General features: G+C 38.8%; 1 protein-coding gene across 4 annotated transcripts in view; it reads right to left on the reverse strand.

Moving 5' to 3' along the window:
* The window catches only part of DDX6 (DEAD-box helicase 6), a 38,216-nt gene that overhangs the window by 4,921 nt on the left and 7,154 nt on the right, over positions 1–26,141 (reverse strand). For all 4 annotated transcript variants that reach the window (XM_047751882.1, XM_047751879.1, XM_047751880.1 and 1 more), the window contains exons 3-13: positions 25,525–25,588; positions 24,551–24,655; positions 15,750–15,879; positions 14,225–14,371; positions 12,833–12,927; positions 11,315–11,437; positions 9,904–10,032; positions 8,584–8,700; positions 5,935–5,998; positions 1,984–2,085; positions 1,047–1,225 (exon numbers count right to left, since the gene is read on the reverse strand). In XM_047751882.1, the coding sequence (XP_047607838.1) occupies positions 1,050–1,225; positions 1,984–2,085; positions 5,935–5,998; positions 8,584–8,700; positions 9,904–10,032; positions 11,315–11,437; positions 12,833–12,927; positions 14,225–14,371; positions 15,750–15,879; positions 24,551–24,655; positions 25,525–25,588 (1,252 nt within the window). In that variant the 3' untranslated portion in view covers positions 1,047–1,049. The remainder of the gene's footprint in view (positions 1–1,046; positions 1,226–1,983; positions 2,086–5,934; positions 5,999–8,583; positions 8,701–9,903; positions 10,033–11,314; positions 11,438–12,832; positions 12,928–14,224; positions 14,372–15,749; positions 15,880–24,550; positions 24,656–25,524; positions 25,589–26,141) is intronic.

A 26,141-nucleotide genomic window follows, 5' to 3' on the forward strand; every position in this document is an offset into this window, starting at 1 on the left:
TAGATCAAATGTTCACTGCTAACTTGTAAACTATTGTCTCTCAAATTAGATTTTCCTTAAAAACAAAAAACTTCCAAAGCAGCCCACATTCCTCTACATTTAGCCTTGTTGTTTTAGGGGTTTTTTTTTGGGGGGGTGGGGGGTGGCCAAGGCATGCTATAATATCTGAGTCAGGGATTAAACCCAAGCCACAGCAGTGACAAATGGTTTCTTTACCTGCTGAGCCATCAGGGAGCTATGTATGACAAGCCTTGTTTTGAGCATATTTCTACCAGAATCCAATAGTCACTAACAAGATAAGAGGGTAGGTGCAGAAACAGAGTGGATATTTAAAATAGGAGAGTTATCCTCACAACCTGATTACTCATTTAGCAATGAGGAATTATAGGTAATTGAACCTGATTTAAGGTATCCATTCAAAATTAAGAGTGAACACTAACAGAGAGGACTGAGTGACAGAGGATAACAGCAAAGATGTTTTCATACTCAAAATTGCTAAGATTCTTTTTTGCTTTCATTATTTTAGAAGTCTGAATTTGTTTCAAGTACTGCACACATACTACATTACTTAGGAAGACTGCAATTCAAAAATAGAATTTATAGATTCTCCAATAAGACCACAACTTCAACCAAGATACTTCCTGTTTACTGTCATTTATGCTGAGAGGTGTTTTAACCTTCACTGCTAATTATATACAGTACAACATCAAATTTCCCGACCTTCATTTTTTTTTTTGTCTTTTTGCTATTTCTAGGGCCACTCCCGTGTGGCATATGGAGGTTCCCAGGCTAGGGGTCCAATCGGAGCTGTAGCCGCCAGCCTATGCCAGAGCCACAGCAACGCGGGACCCGAGCCTCGCCTGCAACCTACACCACAGCTAACGGCAACGCCGGATCGTTAACCCACTGAGCAAGGGCAGGGACCGAACCCGCAACCTCATGGTTCCTAGTCGGATTCGTTAACCACTGCGCCACGACGGGAACTCCCATTTCTGTCCTTTATTAAACATTATCTCACTTATCTCTTCTGTCAGGTATGCACATACTTGTTAAGGTTTCTCATCTTCTACAGGCTCGCTGTGGTATTCTGCCACATATAAGCTCTTGTCAATGTTGCTTGGGATAGGTTTGATTTCTGTTCCCAGCTGCTCCTCAATACTTTTCAGGTTGAAGCGATCATCATATGTGATCAAGTTGATGGCTAAGCCAAGATGACCAAAGCGACCTAACAAAAAATTTTATTTAACAAAAATTAAATGTGAGGATCAATGTGCAAGCACTAGTCTGTAAGTGGTAAAACTATGTAGGGTTAAAGTTTTGGGGGCCATTCTGAGTATATGAACCCTGATCTGATGGTCCCCTTATAACACATTATAGTAACCTCAGGTTTCACAGCCTCCAGTAATACTTCTTTTATAATTTTTTTTTTTGTCTTTTTAGGGCCACACCCATGGGCACATGGAGGTTCCCAGGCTAGGTGTCCAACTGGAGCTGGACCTACACCACAGCTGCAGCAACATGGGATCTGAGCCACGTCTGCCACCTATACCACAGCTCATGCCAACACTAGATCTCTTAACCCACTGAGTGAGGCCCGGGATCAAACCTGCGTCCTCATGAATACTAGTCAGATTTGCTTCCACTGAGCCACGACAGGAACTCCAGTACTTCTATTTTAACTTTTTCAAGTGAAAAAAGGGGTGCTCATTTGTGTTAAAAATTGCCAAAATATACACGCTCAACAGTACAATTACACAAGTGAGGTTCTCATTTGAGAATTTTACCTCAAAGCAAGCATAAAGGTATTTTACCTCTAATAGATATCTTGGAAAAAATAGAAATTAGTCATATATTTATATACCAAACAGCTAAATTAGTTTTAATTCACTGTTCTAGTTGCTATCACACACCTCTTCACAAAAGGAACAAAATTTAGTGGTTAAACTCAAAAAGTTCCACAAAGAACATCTTCCTTTTCCTCACCTGATCTTCCAATTCGATGAAGATAGGTCTCTGCCAGCTTTGGGAAGTCAAAGTTTATTACCACATTCACAGCTTGTATATCAATACCTCGGGTAAACAAATCTAAAAAACAAACAAAAAACTCCATTAGATCTTCCAATTTGGTGCCATAATACCCTTTAGCATATTTTCTAATATAACCTAATTTTATTCACTTCATTAACTTTAAAGTATTTGCAAATTATTGGCATAACTTTTCATGCACATTGCCATAGGCAGCTTTCTACTCAGAAGCTATCCTTTTCCAGTCCTGTAACAAAGTTTTTAAAAAGTGGTCTAAAGGGGAGTCCTGTCATGACTCATCAGTTAAGGAACCCAACTAGCATCCACGAGGACATGGGTTCAATCCCTGGCCTTGTTCAGTGGGTTAAGGATTCTGTGTTGCTATGGCTCTGGTGTAGGCCAGCGGCTATAGCTCCGCTCTGATTGGACCCCTAGTTTGTGAACCTCCATATGCAGCATATGCGGCCCTAAAGACAAAAAAAAAAGTAGTCTAAGGTAACTGAAAATCCAGGATGACTGATAAACTATAAATTCATAAGTCTCAGGAGTGTAATTCTCTTTCATCTATTTTCGAGTATTTAATCCAAGATTAACAGAGTAAGTTTTTTTTTTTTTTAAAGTTTGTTGGGTAATGTAGAATACTTTAAAAAGAAGAGGTAGTCCACTAATAGTAATTATGCTCTTAGAATTCATTCATGCCATTCTGCTAAATGATTTATAATAAGCAAGGCCATCCCTTCTACTCTTTTCTAATCCCACAATTATGATGCTAATTTAGGCTTTGAAAAGTACAGGTAAAAACAACTACAATAGGCTAATGACTAGATTTCCCTGCTTCTATCAGCTCCACACATCAAAAATAATCCATGACAGTCAGATAAATGTTCCTAAAATACTGCTTTGAATTTTGATTAAATTGCCCCCAAATAAAATTTAAAATCAACATTGAAAGTCCTCCACTCAATACTCTTGGTCCTAACATAGGTGTCTAACACATTTCAAATCTTCCTCTCCACCAAACCCATGCACTACCCTTCCTTAAACATATCTTCTTAGCACTCTATGGATTACTATTTATACCATTCCCCCAACTTGAGAAACCTTCTTCTCCAAGTCTGAAACTCATCTATAGCTTATAAATTACAATTTCATCTCTTCTCAGATTACCTCCACTAGTTACTTCCCTCTCTTATGAAAATCTAGGATTATCTATTATACATGCCTCATGTTTACAAATTATCCTTATTCCCTTGTAGATGTAACCCAATGCCTATTGTTATAAATAAAATTGTACTGCTGTGAAATAAAACTTCATGTGGCCATGCTCATTTGTTTATATATATTGCCACTGAGGTAGAATGGCAGAGCCAAATAACTTGTAACAGAGACCATACAGTGTGCCAAGTCTAAGATATTTACTATTTGGCACTTTACAGAAAAAGTCTGCAGGCTCTGCCTTAGAATCTTTTTCCCCTCTTATTTTTAGAGCTGCACCCAAGGCACATGGAAGTTCCATGGCTAGGGGTCGAATTGGAACTGTAGCTGCCGACCTACACCACAGCCACAGCAACGATGGAGCCGCATCAATGACCCACACTGCATCTCATGGCAAAGCGGGATCCTTAACCCATTGAGGGAGGCCAGGGATCAAACCCGAATCCTCATGGGATACTAGTCAAGTTTGCTACCACTGAGCCGTAACAGAAACTCCTGCCTTAGAATCTTAATGTTACCTCTTTAACCCTGATTAAACTACTGCTCTTTGAAGAGAGTGATGGTACTTTACACTTATTTATACATTTTATACATGAATGTTATTTAGTACTTATTTAACAACAAATTACTTGCTGTTCTGAAAAATCAGAAAGGTGAAAAAATTCAACAATTTCTGAGGGCAACCTTTGCAAGTAATACTTACAAAAGTATTTTTCATTCTCAAATAAGGAAATGGTTAATGGCAAATGGCACTCTGTTTGCCTATACAGTTGACCCTTGAACAACTTGGGGGTTAGGGACTCTCAGTTAAAGATCTGCATATAATTTTATAGTCAGCCCTCAGAACTCTCACGGTTCCATCCATATCCTCAGATTCAACCACCTGTGGATCATGCAGTACTGTAGCACATATTTAGTGAAAAAATCTGAATGTAAGTGGATCTGTTAAGTTCAAACCCATGTTGCTCAAGGGTCCACTGTACATTCTGAATTTGCTTTAGAGTTGTTATTCTAAACATTTCACTGATGAACTATTCGACCATTTCCTCTTCTAGATTATAGGTTCCCCAAGTGCAGGGAGTGTGTGCGTGTGTAAAGGTAAAATATATAAAACATAAAATTAGGGAATAATATATTATTGCAACAGCACCTAGCTAAGAACATGGCAAAGAGTAAATAAGTATTTGCTGAATATCAATGAATATCTCTATAATGAATAAATTTCAACAGGTATTTATTCAGAATTCAGTTTAAGGCATTCACATTTTACAGCTGTATTAATGGTCCTTTCAGATGTAAGGCAGAGTATCAAGATAAATTGGAAGCACGTGAGATATCTGATAGTCCTTTTGTAAATCAGCAAACTTAATATTCTGCTAGAAAAAAATCTAAAGTGTATTTCTAGGAGTTCCCGTCGTGGCGCAGTGGTTAACGAATCCAACTAGGAACCATGAGGTTGTGGGTTCGGTCCCTGCCCTTGCTCAGTGGGTTAACGATCCGGCGTTGCCATGAGCTGTGGTGTAGGTTGCAGACGCAGCTCGGATCCCGCGTTGCTGTGGCTCTGGCGTAGGCCAGTGGGTACAGCTCCGATTCAACCCCTAGCCTGGGAACCTCCATATGCCGCAGGAGCGGCCCAAGAAATAGCAACAACAACAAAAAGACAAAAGACCAAAAAAAAAAAAAAAAAGTGTATTTCTAGAGTAGCATCTCCAAAAATTCTAATTTTGGGAGTTCCTGCTGTGGTGCAGTGGGTTAAGAATCCGACTACAGCAGCTTGGGCCACTGCGGAGGTGTGGGTTTGATCTCCAGCCTGGTGCAGTGGGTTAAAGGATCGACTGTTGCTGCAGCTGTGGCTGGGTGGGATTCAATCCCTGGCCCAAGGTGTGTGGCCATTAAGGGGAAAAAAAAAAAAAAAAATCTAACTCTGAAATATCCTAAATCTTGATCTGGGTATGGTGGTTATAGGGGTGTACATACATGCAAAAAATTCATCAAATACTATATTTATGATTACTGTATTTGTGTGTGTGCATAGTTCAAAAATTATGGAGCTTCCCTGTGGTGCAGCAAATTAAGGATCCAGGACTGTCAATGCGCTGCTTGGATCACTGCTGTGGTATGGAGTTTGATTCCTGGCGGAGGAACTTCCACATGCCGTGGGGATGGCCAAAAAAATTAAAAAATCCAGGTTCCTCCTCCTATCCAGAAAGTTAGTTTAGATTATTAATCTAATATCAATACTAAGACTACATTAGTATTAGCAAGGAGACTACTGAATCCATTTGCCTTTGCCTAATCTTCACTGTCCACCTGGCTCCATTTGTTTTACTTCATGTTGTGAAATATAAATTAGCCTGCTTCTGGCAAAAACCCCAAAAAGGCCACTTCCAAAACATAAGTTTCTTAACATAATTCACTTTGTGTATGTATACATAACATATATTCCTGTATGTTAGGACTACTAGGAAAACCTCAAAACTGATTAAAAGGCAGATATGTAAGTGTAAGTGCCATAAGTCTGCTGCCATTTTAGGTATGGAATCTAATTTCAAAAGTTAACTGCAGTTCTTCCTCAGCTTCAGAAAAATCTAGAAATGGTATTAGGATGAGCTAGACTATGTCAGAGGCTCCACTGCATAATAGGACAGAGAAAGCAGAGCAGAACTAAGAAGAATAACAACAGGTAATACTTACCAGTGCAAACAAGATTGCGGCATAAGCCATTTCGGAAATCATGAAACACACGATTTCGATGTTCCTAGGAACAAAGCAATATGCATTTGATTTGATTAAAACTCAAAGCCCCAAAATTTCCATTGTTTTTTTATCCTACTCAAATATTTTTATCTGAATTTGCTTAAATAAAAGAAAAGCTGAGAGTTCCTGCCGTGGCTCAGCGGGAATGAATCTGACAAGCACCCATGAGGACACAGGTTCAATCCCTGGTCTCGCTCAGTGTGTTAAGGATCCAGCATTGCTGTAAGCTATGGTGCAGGTGGCAGACACAGCTCCGATTTTGAGTTGCTGTGGCTGTGGTGCTGAAGCTGCTGTTCGACCCCTAGCCTGGGAACTTCCATATGCCACAGATACGGACCTAAAAAGAAATAAATAAAATAAATGACAAAAGCCAACTCAATACATACAAGTTAAAAATAAAAGGCAAGGAGTTCCTGTCATGGCACAGAAGATCCGAATCTGACTAGGAACCATGAGGTTGCGGGTTCAATCCCTGGCCTCGATCAGTGGGTTAAGGATCTGGTGCTGCCGTGGGCTGTGGTATAGGTTGCAGACGCAGTTCAGATCTGGCACTGCTATGGCCCTGATGTAAGCTAATAGCTATAGCTCCAATTAGACCCATAGCCTGGGAACGTCTATGTGCATCAGGTGCGGCCCTGAAAAAAAAAGGACAAAAGACAAAAAAATAAAAAATAAATAAAAATAAAAACGTGAAAAAAATGAATCATTATTTTCTTCCCATGGGAATTAATAAGCAACTAACACATACCTATTCACATCTATATGTAGCATTTTTCTCAATTCTTAAAGGTATTTCTCTTCTTTGCTGAAGTGGATTTTAAGCGATAATTTTCAGCTTTTTTTTAATTGCTAGTTGGGTTCATAACCCACTGAGCCACAATGGGAACTCCCCAGCATGTTTTTGTTATATTTACTTTTAAAATGTATCAGAGGATGCCAGAAGTCTGGCTTAACTAAAACAGCTACTATTTATCTTTTCAGTTAATATATACAGACACTAAAAGTCACTACGTCCTAATGAAAAAACAAAAATGAAAACACATACATAATGACTCTAGCAAAAGCAATAAATATAGCATTCGGCAAATTGGTCTTTCAATGCAGTGTCCTTCCATTCTGAAATATTCTCTTCAGCTTAATAAATTCATCTTCTGTGATAATTTCATTTAATTAATTAATTCGGCTGCACCTGAAGCATGTGGAAGTTCCCGGGCCAAAGATCGAACCTGTGCCACAGCAGTGACCCAAGCCACAGGAGTTAACAAGCCAGATCCTTAACCAGTCACTAGGCTACCAGGGAACTCATCCTGTGATAATTTTAATATTAGGTGACTATATTATGGTATCTGATCCATGATATCAAGCTTCTTAGGAAACCAAATGTGGGTTAAGTTCTTAATGTCAGCCTACAGAAACTGCTTTCCTGTCATGAAATTTCATAATACTATTAGCACGCACACGCATAATGTTGTCTTGTTGTAGTCTTGAATTTCTCACAACAAGAGATTGCATCCTCTTCTTAAGGCAAACACTAAAGAAAAAAATATGTACCTAAGTGGCTCCCATTGTGGCTCAGCAGTTAACAAACCCGACTAGCATCCATGAGGATGAGGGTTTGATCCCTGGCCTCACTCAGCGGATTGAAGGTCTGGCGTTGGACCCCTAGCCTGGGAACCTCCATATGCTGCAGGTGCGCCTCCCCCCCCCCCAAAAAAAAAGGTACCTGAGGAGGTATACAGAGAAATTAGAACCTTCTGCAATGATGGAAATGTTCTGTATCTATACTTTCCAAACGTTGGCTGTTGCTAGTTACATGTATTGTGGCACCTGAAATGTGGTGTGACTGAAAAGCAAAATTTTATTATTTTTATTTTTTGTCTTTTTGCCTCTTCTAGGGCCGCTCCCTTGGCGTATGGAGGTTCCCACGCTAGGGGTCTAATCGGAACTGTAGCTGCCGGCCTTTGCCAGAGCCACAGAAACGCGGGATCCAAGCCAAGTCTTCGATCTACACCACAGCTCACGGCAACGCTGGATCCTTAACCCACTGAGCGAGGCCAGGAATCGAACCCCCAACCTCATGGTTCCTAGTTGGATTCATTAACCACTGCGCCATGATGGGAACTCCTGAAAAGCTAAATTTTAAATATTGTCTAATTTTAACTCATTTATATTGCCACATGTGGCTAGTAATTACTATATTAAATAGTAGCACAAACCTAAGATTAAAGGAATAAAATCTCACATTTCTATTATGCTTGGCATTTACACACTATTTACTCATATATAATCTCAATCTTCCTAATAACCCTATAAGATGTACTACTACCCCTATTACAGTTAGGAAACCTAATCATAGACACTTTGCTGTATAGCAGAAATTGACCAAACACTGTAAATCAACTATAATTTAAAAAACTAAAAACAAAAAACCCATAGAAAGGTTAAAATTAAGGATCCTTTGCCTAAGGGATAATTTATTCTTAAACTCAGGGCATTGAGAAGAGGATCAAAGCAAAACAAAAATTCAAAAAACACTTAGAAAAAGATTATTTAAAAACCTGTGCAAGTTCAAAGTTTTATACTCACCTGCCTCATTTTAGCATGGATATAGAAGCAAGAATAACCCAGTTGAGAAATCTTCTTGGCTAGCAATTCAACTCTCTGAGAGGAGTTACAGAAAATGATCGACTGGTTTATCTGAAGCTGAGCAAAGGGGGAAAAAAAAAGATGTAAGAAAAACAAAAACCTTCATTAACTTTGCCAAATCTTGGAAATATTGACTAACAAATGACTAACAAATTCAGATTCTCATGATACAAGGGAGATGCAAAACTGTAAAAATTTTAAGTATTATTTATTATGTAGTAGTTGAGTAAGTTTTATTGTAGAAGGGTATTTTTTCCAAGGGGCACATAGTTGCCAACAAGAGTAAAACACAGCCAATTCTCATTACTTAAGGTAGTTATGTTCCATACAATTGCTGCAAACACTGAATTAGTGAATCTGTGACCACTGTTCCCAGGGAAAACTCAAGGTTAGGTTCCTTCGAGGAACTCATAACTTTTTCATCAATGGATCAAACAGTAACTTTGTTGTATTGTGTTACTGTTTAAAGACACCTTATTTACTCATGGCTAACGGCACTGTAACGCATGCCTTTATGAAGTTTATCCAATATACTTTTCCTCTGCAAGGTACATCATTCTTCTTAGAAACACAGGACAGCACCTCAGCACTACACCTAGGGGCAATTTTATACTCAGGGTGGGGGGAGCACAAAAATGTGGGAAATGTGGCATTAAAAAAGACTATGAAAAGGATGTTCACTTATTTATTTAGGCCACGTCCTCGGCAAGAGAAAGTTCCTGTACCAGGGATCAAACCCGTGCCATAGCAACCAGAGCCACAGCAGTGACAATGTCGGATCCTTAACCTACCGTGCCACCAAGGAAATCTGTTCCAAGGATGTTCATTTATGTTATGAGAACTAAAACATGAAGGCAGTGTTGCCTTTTCAACTTAAGGTAGGAACATGCATGGGGGCTCAAAATTTTCACCTATGTCTGCAAATAACTTCAAGAGCACCTGAGTACTGATTTCAGGTACAAGCAAATTTTGGCAAGTAGGTAAATTTGCAAAAACAGTATCTGCTTACAACAGAAAAACTGTAATTACTGAAAATAATGAGGATCATCTGTAATTAAGGCCAAATTATTTTAAAATCACATTAAAAGTGCCTGTGACTTGTCTATCACATAGTAGCAGCTTCAGAGCAACAACCATAACTGCTTTTCAAAAGGAAAATCTAAGTACTTTTGTTGAAAATGGTGAGAAAACTGTTATAACTATATTTTATTGGGGTTAAGCAATATATAACATTCAGCAGCTGAAGCCTAATAAGCTTACCCTGGAGAAAAGTGTGTTGAGGCAGTGTACTTTTTGGCGCTCAGTTACGTACGCATAGTACTGGGTTACTCCCTTCAAAGTTAGTTCCTCCATCAGGTTAATCTCATAGGGTTTCTGCAAATGGGAATTCTGGAGGAAAAAAGAAGAGTCTTATACTTAAGTGAAAGCAGAGTGCATTTTTTATTTTATTTTTTTTAGCTAAGCCCATGGAATGTGGAAGTTCCCAGGCCAGGGACTGAACCTGCACCACAGCAGCAACCCAAGCTGCTATAGTGACACTGGACCCTAACCCACTGAGCCACAAGAGAACTCCCAGAGTGTATTTTTTAAACTTGAAATACATCTTCATGTATTTCTGTCTTATAAACTCTAAGGAATGCAGCTCTCTTTAAAATATATAATCTGTAATGGAAGAAGTAAATTACCATAAAATGAGAGATCTAACACTCATACATAGCTAAGTTATATATGTTACTATTTTTTGGTAGTGGTGTGCAGCAGCTTGATATGGCTCTCAGTTCCCAGAACAGGGATTGACTAAACCAGGGCCAGAGTGGTGAAAGTGTTAAGTCTTAACCACTAGACCACTGGGCTGTACCCACAGCATATGGAATCTGAGCTGCAGCTGTGATCTACACCATAGATGCAAGCAATGCTGGATCCTTAAGCCACTATGCTGTGAAAGACAATGCTGGATCCTTAACCTGCTTCACCACAGTGGGAGCTCCCCCGCCTTTTATATATAGCTGTTATTATTTTGTACTTTTTTTTTTTTTTTTGGTCCATGTCTGTGGCATGTTGCAAGTTTCTGGGCCAGGGATCAAACCGTGCCATGGCAGTGACAACACCAGATCCTTAACCCACTGCATAACAAGGGAACTCCTATGTTGTACTTTAAATACAGGCTTATGTTATAATCCAATTATCATCAATGGCTATGTCAGCCTAACACCAAAACCTAAACGAACAATAAGAAGCAAATTACTTCTATATCTTAAAAAAAAAAAAAAAAAATTTAGGAGTTCCCATTGTGGCTCAGCAGGATAAGAATGCAACTAGTATCTGAGAGAATGTGGGTTCGATCCCTAGCCTCACTCAGTGAGTTAAGGATCTGGTATTGCTGCAAGCTGCAGCACAGGTCTCAGATGTGGCTTGAATCTGGTATTGATGTGGCTGTGGTGTAGGCTCGCAGTACAGCTCCAAATGGATCCCTAGCCTGTGAACTTCCATACGCCACTGATGTGGCCCTAAAAAGAAGAAGAAAAAAAAAAATCATTTAACTTAATGCATGACAAACCTTAATGAAGCAGTTGAGAAAAAATCCAAAACTTGAAATCAACCTAGTGTACAGACTAATAATAAGATGTAATTACAGATAAAGGTGTACTTCCAAGCATAGGTTTATACTCACCATGAACTTCTGTACACTAAGAGGGAAAGTAGCGGAATATAATAAAATCTGTCTGTTTTTAGGTAGCGTGAGAATAATATCCTCCATTATCTGCACAAAATCCTGTGACAGCAACTTATCCGCCTGCAGTACAAAGAGAAGACAATTAAAAACAATGAAATAATGTCTAAGGTCTCTTTGGTTAATAAGTCATCATCCAACAACAGCATTCAAGGAACATTCCTGGTTGTAAAGAGTTAAGTCCTCTACAACACTGTATGGTACACAAGCACCAAGACACATTACTACAAGTGATATAGAAGGGAAAAAGTCTGTAATACTGATCTTCTAGGGGCAAAAAAAAAAATCCTAGACAGATAAAATCCTGTTCCCATAACATTTTAATGTGATTTCTATTAAAGAGGCATTACTGAATAGTGGTTAAAAGTTAAAACTTGTCTCCTTCACTTATTAGCTATGTTGGAAGGTTTCTTAACCACTGAATATTTCATTTTCCAAAATTTAAAAATTAGGATGTCTTCTTACTATAGTTAACTACTTTATGAAATATATACCTCATGGGTTGTTTTAAAAATTAGATGAAAAAACATGTACAGCACTTAGTGCTAGCGCACAGTGACTATAAATGCGCTAATTACTCAAAGATAAAAAAGCCTGTTCTGAATTGGACCATGACCAAACTGATCTAGTTTATCTAAAACATAGGCCAGGAGTTCCCGTCGTGGCGCAGTGGCTAACGAATCCGACTAGGAACCATGAGGTTGCGGGTTCGGTCCCTGCCCTTGCTCAGTGGGTTAACGATCCGGTGTTGCCATGAGCTGTGGTGTAGGTCGCAGACGCGGCTCAGATCCTGCGTTGCTGTGGCTCTGGCATAGGCCGGTGGCTACAGCTCCGATTCGACCCCTAGCCTGGGAACCTCCATATGCCGCGGGAGCGGCCCAAGAAATAGCTAAAAAGACAAAAAAAATTAAAAAAACAACAACAACAAAAAAAATAAAACATAGACCAAACAGGAAAGTAACTTTATTTCAAAACATCAATACTGGTTTAATACATGCATAAAATACTGCTAGATCCCAATGATGCAGAGATGAGTATGTTCTTAAAAGGCACTTATAACTTAGATAACACATGTACGTAACAGAGATGAAAAACCAAACAATACAAGGTAGTTTATGTTAAACGAAAGGTTAGAGACATTTTAAGATCACAGAATGGAAAGAAACTCAAGAATGAACTTGGCTTTGAGATTATTCAACAACTTCTCTTCTAAAAAAATAGAAATAAAACATAAACTGTTTTCCCTAAGAAAAAAATCAAGGCTGAATTATCCTATAAATGCCTATCATCTATTGCTTTTAAAGGGCAAAACATGTTTCATCAACAAATTAGTTCAAACTGACAAGAGTAATGTGTTTATTAGGTCATAAACACAAAGAGCTTATGCCTCATTCACTGGCAATTATAAACAAAGCAGGGTAGTGCAGAATAGTATCTTTCCAAAGGAAGAGACATTACCTCATCCAATACTATCATCTGGACATGATCAACTTTTGCTACTCCTTTCTTGATAAGATCCAGAATTCTCCCAGGGGTAGCTATCACCACATGCACTAACAAGATAAGAAAACATATATTCTTATTAATTTTAGTTGAGGCAAAAAAAATAAAGCTTTATCATACATATATATATAAGAAACACTGCTATAAATTTAGGGAGGTATAATACAAAGAGACAAAGATGTGTTTTAGAATATAGATTTCCATTTCATCTTCAGTTGGCTAGAGAATACTTGTTAGTTTCAACCTTTATATGGAGTGGGCTATAGCTTTTCAAATCACCTGCTCTAATTATGGGCATACTTCTTTGTCCTAGGACAACCCCCAAGGGGAAACAAAAGGCATGCCAAGATTCTGATACAGTAGCTTGCTTCTAATCTAGATCAATGGTCTTCAAAAGATTGTTATAAGAATCAAGTAAGATGATCATTTAAAACAATTGCACAGTATGAATATAGTAAGTAAATCAAATGACAATCATATATAAAATTCTGACTAAAATTCTATGTATAATTTTATATAAGTGGATTTCATTTTTTTAGTCTTTTTTTTTATCATCTTAGGGCTGCACCAGCAGCATACGGAGGTTTCCAGGCTAGGGGTTGAACTGGGGCTGTAGCTGCTGGCCTACATCACAGCCACAGCAACACAGGATCCAAGCTGTGGCTGTGACCTACACCACAGATCATGGCAATGCTGGATCCTTAACCCAATGAGCGAAGCCAGGGATCAAACCTGCGTCCGCATGGTTACTAGTCAGATTCGTCTCCGCTGAGCCATGATGGGAACTCGTTTGTTTGTTTGTTTGTTTTTTTAAGGGCTGAAGCCATGGCATAAGGAAGTTCCCAGGTTAGGGGTTGTACCCAAGTCAATGGGTAAGAACTGAAACTCGCATTACTGGTTACTAATTTAGCCTTGCCAATCGTAGTTAATTAACCTTGCCAATCAGATTTGGCACCATGTCAATTTATTGTTTTTATGTACATTTAAAAAATTTACCAGTAAGTCTGAATATCCATTTTTCCCCCTTGGCTGCACCCATGGCATGCAGATATAGAAGTTCCCAGGCCAGGGATCAAACCTGTGCCACAACAGTGATGCCAGATTCTTAACCTGCCGAGCCACCAGGAAGCTCCTGAATATCCTTATCAGTGACTAAAACAATTTGGTTTTTTATTTTGAATGAAATTGTCATTCCCTTTATTCATTTTTCTACTACGTTTGTTCCTTTTTATTTTTAAATTTTCAATGTTTGTTCCTTATTAATTTTATAAGCAATTTAATAACTTACTGAAACACCTGTGTGTGAAATTACAGCGAGCCACGCACCTTATATCAATCATTTCCTACCTGTATCATCAAGCCTCATTATGTCATCTCGTAAATTGGTTCCTCCTGTGGTTGCCATCACTTTGGCCCCTCCCATGTGTTTGCTGACCTGGATGCAAATTTGACTGACCTGCAGAGCAAGTTCTCTAGTGGGAACAATCACCATTGCTGGAAAATACCAAGAAACAGAGAACAGGAAAAAGTGACATATATTTTAAGAGTTTAAGAAGCTACAGAAATACTGTCCCTTGTGGAGTCTAGACACTAAGACATATTAAAAAGATGAATAATAATAGGCCTCATTCTGAAAAGTCAAATGAATAAATCTTTTTAAAAGAACCTATCACAGGAGTTCCCGTCGTGGCGAAGTGGTTAACGAATCCAACTAGGAACCATGAGGTTGCGGGTTTGATCCCTGGCCTTGCTCAGTGGGTTAAGGATCCGGCGTTGCCGTGAGCTGTGGTGTAGGTTGCAGATGTGGCTCGGATCCTGAGTTGCTGTGGCTCTGGTGTAGGCTGGTGGCTACAGCTTCAATTTGACCCCTAGCCTGGGAACCTCCATATGCCGCGGGAGCGGCCCAAGAAATAGCAAAAAAAAAAAAAAACATATCACAGTGTTCCAAATTTAGACTTTTCCTCAGCAACAATGCTATACAATTCCTGCACTCTTCTTAGTTACAAACCTTTAGAATTGAGTTGGCAATTCTTAGCTCAAAGTTTATTAGTATTTCAGTAAGAGAGTCACTAGTCAAAATACCCAAATAGGAAACTCCTGCTGCCCAGTTCCATTTACGTAATATGAAAGTAGGTAACAGGAAGATGGGAGAAAAAAATTACACATCAAGTAAGTTAAAAATTGGAGTTCAGGATTAAGGGTTAAGGATACAGCGTTGCTGTGAGCTGTGGTGTAGGATGCAGATGCAGCTTGGAATTGATGTAGCTATGGCTGTGGTGTGGGCTGGCAGCTGTTGCTCCAATTGGACCCCTAGCCTGGGAACCTCCAAATGCCTCAGGTGCTGCCCTAAAAAGAAGAAAAAAAAAAGTTAAAAATTTAAGAAAAAGGTTTAGAAGTGAAAATTTAACTCTACTAGCTTATTCTGTGTACATCTATGGAAGTTTGTTTCTTCCCTCTTAAAATCCCCAAAGCACAGGCTTTACAGAGGAAAAGTTCATGTTTCTTCAAGGAACCCTGCAGACACACATGTGCCACAAGAAACAAAACAGTTCAGTGCTAATAGTGTGAAAGTAGCTATGTCATATAATTTAACTTTTCAAGAGCTTAGCTTTCCTATTTATAAGGACAATACTCTTTTTGCCTAACTCAATGGAATGTTTCATAACTGTGTAATATGTAAAAGAACTTTGAAAACTAGAACTTTATAAAAACTCTCATAAGTTGGGAATCATTTTTGTAAGGCGATCAGGCTAAAAGCTGTGGAAAGGGTAAATACCAATTCCAGATTAAGTTCTGACTAAAAAAAGATGGTAATACCTTCTACAGAGTTCCAAGGTTTAAAGTGCCATTTTAGTTTAAACATACAACTAACCTTGTATATTGTCCTTCTTCAGGTCTAGCCGTTCAAGTAAGGGAATGAGGTAGGCACCGCTCTTGCCTGTTCCATTTTTTGCTCTAGCTAAAATATCCCTACCAGATAAAGCAATGGGAATGCTCTCCTCCTAAAAGAGAAAGACAATGCAAATTAACTTATGAATTAAAAAAAGAGTACATAAGCAAATTCTTTAAAACACGCTGAAGGTATTAAATACCTCTTTGGTATTACTTTAAACTGTTTTATATTTGTGTTTTATAAATAGAGACCAAGTAAATTAGTAGGACCAATCAATATAGCCATCAGTGTCAACTAACATTTACCAAAACTGCTCATAAAATACATACTATTTTGTATCCTAATGTAATAAAACCTACATATGTGAGTTTGTATGTGGGAGTATTGTATCTAAGGAAGGTGAGCATCAACAATAAAGAGGAGGAATTTAGGCTGATAAATACAGGGGAAAAAAGCAAAGGACAATTCACAATTAAAACTGGAAGAAAAGGAGTTCCTGTCGTGGCATAGTGGTTAACGAATCTGACTAGGAACCATGAGGTTACGGGTTTGATCCCTGGCCTCGCTCAGTGGGTCAAGATCTGGCCTTGCTGTGAGCTGTAGTGTAGGTTGCAGATGCGGCTCGGGTCTCCGATTAGACCCCTAGCCTGGGAACCTCTACATGCTGCTGGAGCAGCCCAAGAAATGGCAAAAAGACAAAAAAAAAAAAAAAAAACTGGAGGAAAAAACAGAATATATCAAGGAAAGACTATATATGATTATTCTAAGACTAGTAAATCAATCTGACTAGAAAAATTGTAGCTTGGACGATTTATCCTTACACAAAACAGGAATAGACTGGAAAAGTTAATCTCAGGCTCCATTTGATATTTTTAATTGTGTTACATAATGTCCAATGTCTGTGGACTGGATTCCCGACAATTACAAAATATTAAATACACATAAACAGAATTAAAAAGGCAAGGTAGGTATGAACTGGAAGGAAGCAGAGTGTTTCCATTTTCTTTTCTTTTCAATTGCCACACCTATGGAATATGGAAGTTTCTGGGCACTGAATCCCTACTACAGCTGTGGCAACACTGGATCCTTAACTCACTGCACCGGGCCAGGGATCAAACCTGCACCACTTCTGCAGTGACCCAAGCCACTGCAGTCGGATTCTTAACCATGCCAGAGCAGGAACTCCCAGAATATTTTTATTTCTAAAACTAAGAAATTTTAATTTCTAAAACTATAATATTAGAAAAATAAAAACATGAAAGATTCATAATCACCATAACAATTACTGATTTCTCCTTTTTTTTTTTTTTGCTTTTCGGGGCCACACTAGAGGCGTATGGAAGTTCCCAGGATAGGGGCTGAATCAGAGCTATAGTTGCCAACTTGCACCACAGACATGCAAGATCCAAGCCACATATGCAACCTACACCACAGCTCATGGCAACACTGGATCGTTAACCCACTGAGTGAGGCCAGGGATTAAACCTGCATCCTCATGGATCCTAGTCGGATTCATTACCGCTGAGCCACGATGCGGTTCTTTCTATTCTTGAGCTAATGTCCAAAACAATATCTCTAGCACTTAAAAACTGTTATTGGAGAAATTAAGCCATAAACATCATGACTTTCATTTCCCACCATGACACTCATTCTAGAACACCAATCACAGGAGCTCCCATCGTGGCACAGCCAAAATGAATCCGACTAGGAATCATGAGGTTGTGGATTCGACCCCTGGCCTCGCTCAGTGGGTTAAGAATCTGGCATTGCCCCGAGCTGTGGTGCAGGCTGCAGATATGGCTTGGATCCTGCAACGGCCTATAGCTAGGCCAGCAGCTATAGCTCCGATTTGACCCCTAGTCTGTGAACCTCCACATGCTGTGGGTGCAGCCCTAAAAAGCAAAAAAAGAACACCAGTCACATAGGACGGATGAGCTCCTTATGGTTAGAATAACTAGCACAGTTGCCAAAACAACTGCAAAAATTGTGCAGTGACAAAGACTCTGTTATCTTATTCCTATAGCTATCATTAAACAGTGCGATTATGGTAAAGCAGGTCAAAGAACGAAATCTTGTTTTTGACCCCATGGTCTTATTTATCTCTTCTACTTTGAGTCAACTCTACTAATCTTCAGGTATCCTAAAGGCTTATTATCCCCATGGGTTCATTTTCTTCTATGGTTTTTAAACAGGCTACCTGCACACTACTCAGTTCTAGAGTAGAAAAAAAGGCTAGGAATCTGAGTCAGGCCCTTTAAAAGGATAAAACTTCTGAACAAAGTCAGAGAGGGTAGAATTAGATTGGGGTTATCCTAACTTCTATTTTGGGTTTACCTTTCTACTTAAAGGCCACTGACTTCTATTCCTCTGCTCTCTTTGACAGGACTTATGCTCTACAGAAACTGTTTAAGGATAGGGCTTTAACAAAGTAAGTAAGCTAATTTGTAAATTATGATGCACTGATGTTTTGTCCTATACGGTAGCCATTATTAGTTAGCAGTCAGGGAATCAAGCACATCCACACAATCTCTTACTACTGTTTGATAGGAAGATTAAGAGAAATGAAGCAAGAGAATTCAAGTCAGACCCAGACAGCTTTGAAACCCAAGAGGAAATCTTGGGGAGCTGCCAGGGAGAAGAAAAAAAGGAAGCTAAAAAATTTACTGTGTGATGGGCACTATGCTTAGCTATTTAATGTTATTTATATCCTTTCAAGTTCTTACAAAACATATCCTAAGACAGATTGTTTTGCCCAAGGCAGCAAAGCAAGAAAGGCCAGAACCAGGATTTGAACTCAGGTCTGCTAATAAGAGAAATCAGAACCTCATACACTATAAGTAGACTGTGCGGCCATTTTGAAAAGTCTGGCAGTTCCTCAAAAGTTTAAACAGTTACTTATGTACCAGCAATTCTACTCATCAGTATATACCTGAGAGAAATGGAAACAACTCCACAAAAACTCGTACACTGATGTTCAAAATAACATTATCCATAATAGCTAACAACCCTACCAACTGAAAAATGGATAAACCAAATATGATAGAGCCATACAATGGAATATAACTCAGCAATTAAAAGGAATGAAGTACTGATCTATGATACAGTATTGATGAACCCTAAAAACATACCAAGTATAAAAAAAAACCAGTCACAAAAAGCCAGAACGGGCCAACCCATAGAAACAGAAAGATTAGTGGTTGATTAGAACTAGAGGAAAATTGAGGGGTGACTACTAGGAATTTCTTTTTGGGGTGATGAAAATGTTCTAGAACTGACTGTATTAACTGGTTGCACAACTGAGAATGTACAGGAAAAAAAACCTGTAAACTTGAAGTGTGTGAATTGTGTCCTATGTGATTTATATCTTATGGTCACCAAATTATTTTAAAAATTATTTATATTTATATTTATATTAAGACAAAATATTATTTATATTTAGACAAAAAACTGAATAAAATTGTAAAATGATGTTAATGATTACAACAACAGACATAGAAAAAAAAAGAAAACAAGTGGAAAGAAGGCAGATAAGAACAGAAGAACATCAGTTATGACGCCAGACTTTACCAGAGGACTTCTAAATTTCTTTTTGGTTCTAAAGCTCTAATTTTTTTTTTTTTCCTTTTGTCTCGTGAGGGCAGTACCCATGGCATATGGAGGTTCCCAGGCTAGGGGTCTAATTGGAGCTACAGATGCTGGCCTACACCACAGCCACAGTAACGCCAGATCCAAGCTGTGTCGTGACCTACACCACAGCTCACGGCAACGCTGGATCTTTATTAACCCACTGAGCAAGGCCAGGGATTGAACCTGAAACCTCATGGCCTTGGTTTCTGCTGCACAATGACAGGAACTCCTAAAGTTCCAATATTTAGAATCCTTCAGCGTAACAAACCATAAGTCTTGTGTTTTCCAGATTCTCAAGCAAAGCAGTAGTGTAGAAAAAGGCACTGTGAATGACAATTTCAGGCATATAAAACAATACTTTATTTAAAAAAAAATTTTGGCCACACCCATGGCACACAGAAGTTCCTGGGCCAGGGACTGAACCCATGCCACATCTGTAACCAGAGCCACTGCAGTGACAATCCCCGATCTTCTACCCTCTGAGCTGCCATGGAACTCCAATAATACTTTGTATTCAAACTGTGCTTCCTATTTCAAATGTTTTGTTTATATAGGCACACCTTGGGAACATTGCTGATTTGGTTCTAGACCACTGCAATCAAGAGAGTCGCTCAAATTCTCTTCTTTCCCAGTGCATAAAAGTTATGTTTACTATGTTGTAGTCTAATAAGTGTGCAGTAGCACTGTGTAAAAATAAACAATATACATACCTTAATTTAAAAATACTAACCACCATCTGTCAACACAGAGTTGCCACAAACCTTCAATTTGTTTAAAAAACAAACCAAAAAAACCCCAAATGCAGTATCTGCGAAATACAGTAAAGCAAAGCACAGTAAAACAAGGTACACCAATACACTTGTTCTTCAGAATAAAAACCCTCTAAGGAAAAAAAAAAAAAAGGAGTTCCCATTGTGGCTCAGTGGTTTACAAACCTGACCAGTGTCCATGAGGATGTGGGTTTGATCCCTAGTCTAAGAATCTGGCGTTGCTGTGAGCTATGGTGTATGTAGGTCACAGATGAGGCTTGAATCCTGCATTGCTGTGGCAAAGGCCAGCAGCTGCAGCTCCAACTCAACCCCTAGCCTGGAAACTTCCATATGCCTCAAGTATAGCCCTAAAAGGAAAAAAAAAAGAAAAAGAAATCCTATGAGGGAGATCATTTCTACTTTACGTAAAAGCTAGATGGCAGAGTGGCTAAGTAGCTGGACAGTTAATTATCTATATGCTATACCAACAGCAAGAGTAAAAATAATAAAGTGAACTTAACATTTTATTGAAGTTCCCTTGTGGTGCAGCGGGTTAAGGATCCAGTATTGCTGCAGCTGTGGCACAAGTCCAATCCCTGGCCTGGGAACGTCCACATGCCATAAATGTGGCCACACTGCCGCCGCCCCACCCCCCGCAAAAAACCAAGAAGACAAAGTGAATTTAACATTTTAATACAACTGTAAAAAAGGAGCCAGTAAGAGTCCATTAAGAATTAAGTCTGCCTGGCAGCAGTGTGGCTAAGCATAAGCAGTCTAAGGCACTGGATTAAAATTAAGGCTGCTAAATGAACCCATATCCTTTTTTGATAAAACTACTATAAAAAATAAAAACCCATAATATTTATTGAGCATTTATCACTTACTAGCCACTGTACTAAGCATACTAACATGAATTACCCAACTTAATCTCTACAACAATGCTATGGTGGGTGTGTACTATTATTATAGGTCAGAAAACTGAGGCTTAGAGACATCTCAATCAACTCAGAAAGGAGTGAAGGAGTTCCCATCATGGCTCAGTGGTTAACGAATCCAACTAGGAACCATGAGGTTGTGGCCTTGCTCAGTGGGTTAAGGATCTGGCGTTGCCGTGAGCTGGGGTGTAGGTTGCAGACAGGGCTCGGATCCTGCATTGCTGTGGCTCTGGCGTAGGGCGGTGGCTATAGCTCCGATTCAACCCCTAGCCTGGGAACCTCCATGTACCGTGGGAGTGGCCCTAGAAAAGGCAAAAAGACAAAAAAAAAAAAAGGAGTGGAGATGAGATTCAACCTGGGCAGTCTGACCACAAAGCTAGTGCTCTTAAAAAAAATTCTTTATACTAAGTCTGCCTAAAGATATACATTAACCACAATTTCATCAAAGTATTCTAAATACAATGAGGGCCTATTTGCTGTCATGCACCTTGCTAAGTCCTGGAAATACAAAGCTGAATGATATAGCAGAAAACCCAACCATAGACTTTTCATTCCTGTAGATAAAATGGATTAACATTAGTAGATCCCTAAACATTTTTGGTATTTGCACTCAAATTGCCTGATGAGTATAATTTAATCTTGACACTTTCTCCAACCACAACAAACTTCTTTCAGTTTGTCCACAAAGGCACTCGTATCCCAAGGCAATCACTACCCCAGTCTTCTCCACTTGGAACATGGATCACTTCTTTCAGGTTGTCCCATCTTCCCCTAATAGCTACATATATGTGCCCTTTACATTACCCTGAAATTATCTGTACAACTAGCTATCCTTTTCACCAGACCATGACTACAGAAACCCCATCTATTCTGCTCATCACAACACTCCCAAGGTCTGACACATTCTAGGTAACTTGACAGATCTTTGTTTGATGAAAAAGTACTCAGTGATGTCACAGGGTTTGTCCTGAGTACAGTCTGCATTCAACAGTTTCAACTTATGTGACATTTAACAAATTTGTTTATATATAATGTATGTTTATGTCTACATGCCAAGTGTGTGTATGTGTAAATGTACATGTATTTTCATGTTCTTTCCATGAATGGGCCAAGAAGCAAAGTGCATAGATCTTGGTCGCTAATACCACTCCTTACTAACAGGAATCAGGATTTCTTGGAGAAATGGCTGATTCTAAGGCTGGGTAGGTCTACAGATAAACTTGGCATCATGGTATATTGAAAACGAATTGCTTAAGAAAAATAAAGGGGGGGAAGGTTAACAGGTGGAGCACAGGGGATTTTTACATCAGAGAAACTAATCTGGGAGTTCCCGTTGTGGCTCAGTGGCTAACAAATCTGATTAGGAACCATGAGGTTACGGGTTTGATTCCTGGCCTTGCTCAGTGGGTTAAGGATCCGGCATTGCTGTGAGCTGTGGTGTAGGTCGCAGACGCGGCTCGGATCCCGAGCTGCTGTGGCTATGGCATAGGCCAGCGGCAACAACTCCAATTGGACCCCTAGCCTGGGAACCTCCATATGCTGCAGGAGTGGCCCTAGAAAAGGCAAAAAGACAAAAAAAAAAAAAGAAACTACTCTGTATGATATTATAATGGTGGATACATGTCATTATACATTTGTTCAAACCCACAGAATGTACAATAAACTATGGGCTTTGGGTGATACGCCAACATAGGTTCATCAGTTGTATAACAAATATTGCTCATGGGGGATGCTGATAATGAAGGAGGCTATGCATGTGTGGGCAGAGATTAATATTAAAAAAACTCTTATCTTTTGCTCAATTACTCTGAACTTAAGACTACTTTAAAAAAATAAGTCTACTGGAAAAAGAAGAAAAAAAGGCATATTACAAAAGCAAAGGAACCAGCTTAAAGGAGCTCACACTGGCCAAATATGGAATAATTTGAGCATGAACATACCATGTTAAAAAAGAAAAAAAAAAAAAAGGAATTCTTGAGTCCATACTGATAATATATAGATACATGAGGAGGAGCTATGAGAAGGCTCTTCTTTATATATAGGTCCAAATGTGGAAGAAGTATTAAGATCTAGAAGCTCATCATAATCTGTCAGAGTAGATTAAATTTAGACAGATGCTAAGGCTAGGGGGAAATTCCAATGAAGACTAATACATCTACACTGCCTTAATGTGCTTCCCACAAATTGCTTATTAGTTTCAGGGTGCGGGAGGCAGAAATTACATAGTAGAAAAATCAAGACACCACTCTGACAGGGTAATCAAAATTAAAATCACTCCCAAGGAACAAACTGATACTATACCTACAAAGGTGACTTCTGAAGTATTCTGGCTAAGAATGCATAATTTCAAACCAATCACATGGAAACATGAGACAAATTCAAAATGAGGAATGCTCTATTAAAAAGGGGGGAGGCCTGGGAGTTCCAGTGGCTTAGTGGTTAACAAACTCAACTAGTAACCATGAGGTTGTGGGTTCGATCCCTGGCCTCACTCAGTAGGTTAAGGATCCGGTGTTGCTGCAAGCTGTGGTATAGGTTGCAGACGTGGCTCGGATCCTGCGTTGCTGTGGTGTAGGCCAGCAGGGGCAACTCCTATTCAACCCCTAGCCTGGGAACTTTCATATGCCGTGGGTAAAAAAAAAGGGGGGGGGGGGCTGTATTTTTGATATGTCAATGTTATAAAAGACAAAAAAAGATAAAGGAATAGGAAACTATATTTAATATCCTGTGACAAGCTGTAATGGAAAAGAATATGAAAAACAATGTGTATATATATATATGTATGTATACTTGAATCACTTTGCTGTACAGCAGAAATTAACACATTGTAAATCAACTATACTTCAATAAAATCAAGAAAAAAAAAAGACTAGAGAACTGCTCGCAATTAAAATATCTGATCCTAGGATGGGCCTGCACAGAAGAGAAAAAAAGACAAAAGGTGGGGGCCAATTAGAATACAAATGATACATGAAACTGAAGTATTGCATTAAAGTTAAACTGACTGAAACTAACTGTATTATGTTTATAGAAGAGAATATCCCTATACTTAGGAAATACACACCGAAATATTTATTGATAACTGTATTATGTTTATGCAAGAGAATATCCCTATACTTAGGAAATACACACCGAAATAGTTAAACTGACTGACGCTAACTGTATTATGTTTATACAAGAGAATATCCCTATACTTAGGAAATACACACCGAAATAGTTAAACTGACTGAAACTAACTGTATTATGTTTATACAAGAGAATATCCCTATACTTAGGAAATACTGAAATATCTATGGTTTTGTAATTTACCCTTTAAAGGTTCAGAAAGTGTGTTCATGCATGTGCATATATACATCTGTATATACACACTTGAGAGAAATGTTGGTTCATTATATCATCCTCACAGATCAAAAAGTAAAGTAACACTTAACTCATAACATTATATATATGATAAAAAGGGGTAACATACCTGAATAGGAGAGGGCTTTTCCCAGCCCATTTCAAAAATTCCCATTAGCAACTCCCGTTTCAAACAGTAATCTTCAAACTCATTTCCTTTTGTGGAAGTCACATCCTAGTCAAACAAAACAGACAAACAACAACATAAAAGAATGAAGTACAATTGTGTTCCTTTGATAATTAGCATGCTTAAGAAAGTGTCTGATAGACTAATTCCTTTAAGATATAAGTAAGATATATACACATATTTAGTTCTGTCTTGATCTGTATTTCAACTATTCCTGAAGAATAAACACTCTCCTTAAAACATACAAGCCATTTAAAAACATATCTGTAAGGGAAAGCCCAGCTACCCTGTGGTTATTTTCTTCTAAGGACTGATGGAAAACTGTTATTTCTATGTAAGTACCAAGCTGTGAATTGCAAATCACAGGTGTGAAGTCAAACCCTAGCTCCACTGCTCATTGCCTACAAATATCCTAGTCTAAACCAGGATTTCTCAAGCCCAGCATTATTGACATTTGGGCCAAAAAATTCTTTGCTATAAGGGGCTGTCTTACAGCATCCCCTCAGCTGTGAAAACCAAAAATGTCTCCAGCTATTGCTAAATGCTTCCTAGAGAGCAAAAACTGACCTTGGGTGAAGAACACTGGGCTAAGAGAACTAACCTCTCAACTTTAGTTTTCTCATCCACAAAATGGGGTAGTACCTAGCTTGAATCTTACTGTGCTGCTGTAAGCAGAGAATTTTGAGAAAATGCCTTGAAACCCATACAAGCATTCCACAAATGAGGTAAGATAAATATATGTATAAACACATTTAATATTAATTCCTCCAAACAGTGGAACTTTTCATCAGTTCATCATACATGAACTGCACAATTTCAACTTACTTTAAGAGTCAACACATAGTGCCTATTGCTAAGTAACTACTTCACTTTTAGGAATTACACATCATTTTTCCACTTGAATGTTACCAACTTACCGAAGTTTTGATTCTTAGATCCTTTGGAGGGAGTTTTAAAGTCTTTTTCCAGTCATCACCAGGTCTAGAGAGAATAGAGTAAAACTGAAGTATCAGAATTCATAGCATCACTACTCTAAAAGATAATTCACTTCAATTACAATTTCTAAAAAGCACAGTAAGGAGTTCCCATCATGGCTCAGTGGCTTAAGAACCCAACTAGTATTCATGAGGATGTGGGTTCAATCCCTGGCCTTGCTCCATGTGTTAAGGATCCAGTGTTGCCACAAGCTGCAGCATGGGTCACAGTTGCAGCTTGGATCCCACATTGCTGTGGCTGTGGTGTAGGCTGGCAGCTGCAGCTCTGATTTGGCCCCTAGCCTGGGAACTTCCATACGCCACAGGTGGGGCCCTAAAAGAAGGAAAAAATAAAAATAAAAAATAAAAAGTACAGTAAGTTTAATATATTGCCATTTACTTAATATGATTAAGAGATATACAGAGATACGCTTTAGAAAAACTACTCTTCTTACAAAGAACAATCTAGGGAGAATTTTAAACAAATCAAGAATAGAAGGGATAAGGTATCCAGGTGGGTTAAGCAGCCGGTGTTGTCACTGCTGTGGTATGGGTTTGAT

Source organism: Phacochoerus africanus, chromosome 11 (genome assembly GCF_016906955.1).
Source record: "Phacochoerus africanus isolate WHEZ1 chromosome 11, ROS_Pafr_v1, whole genome shotgun sequence".
Lineage (NCBI taxonomy): Eukaryota > Metazoa > Chordata > Mammalia > Artiodactyla > Suidae > Phacochoerus > Phacochoerus africanus.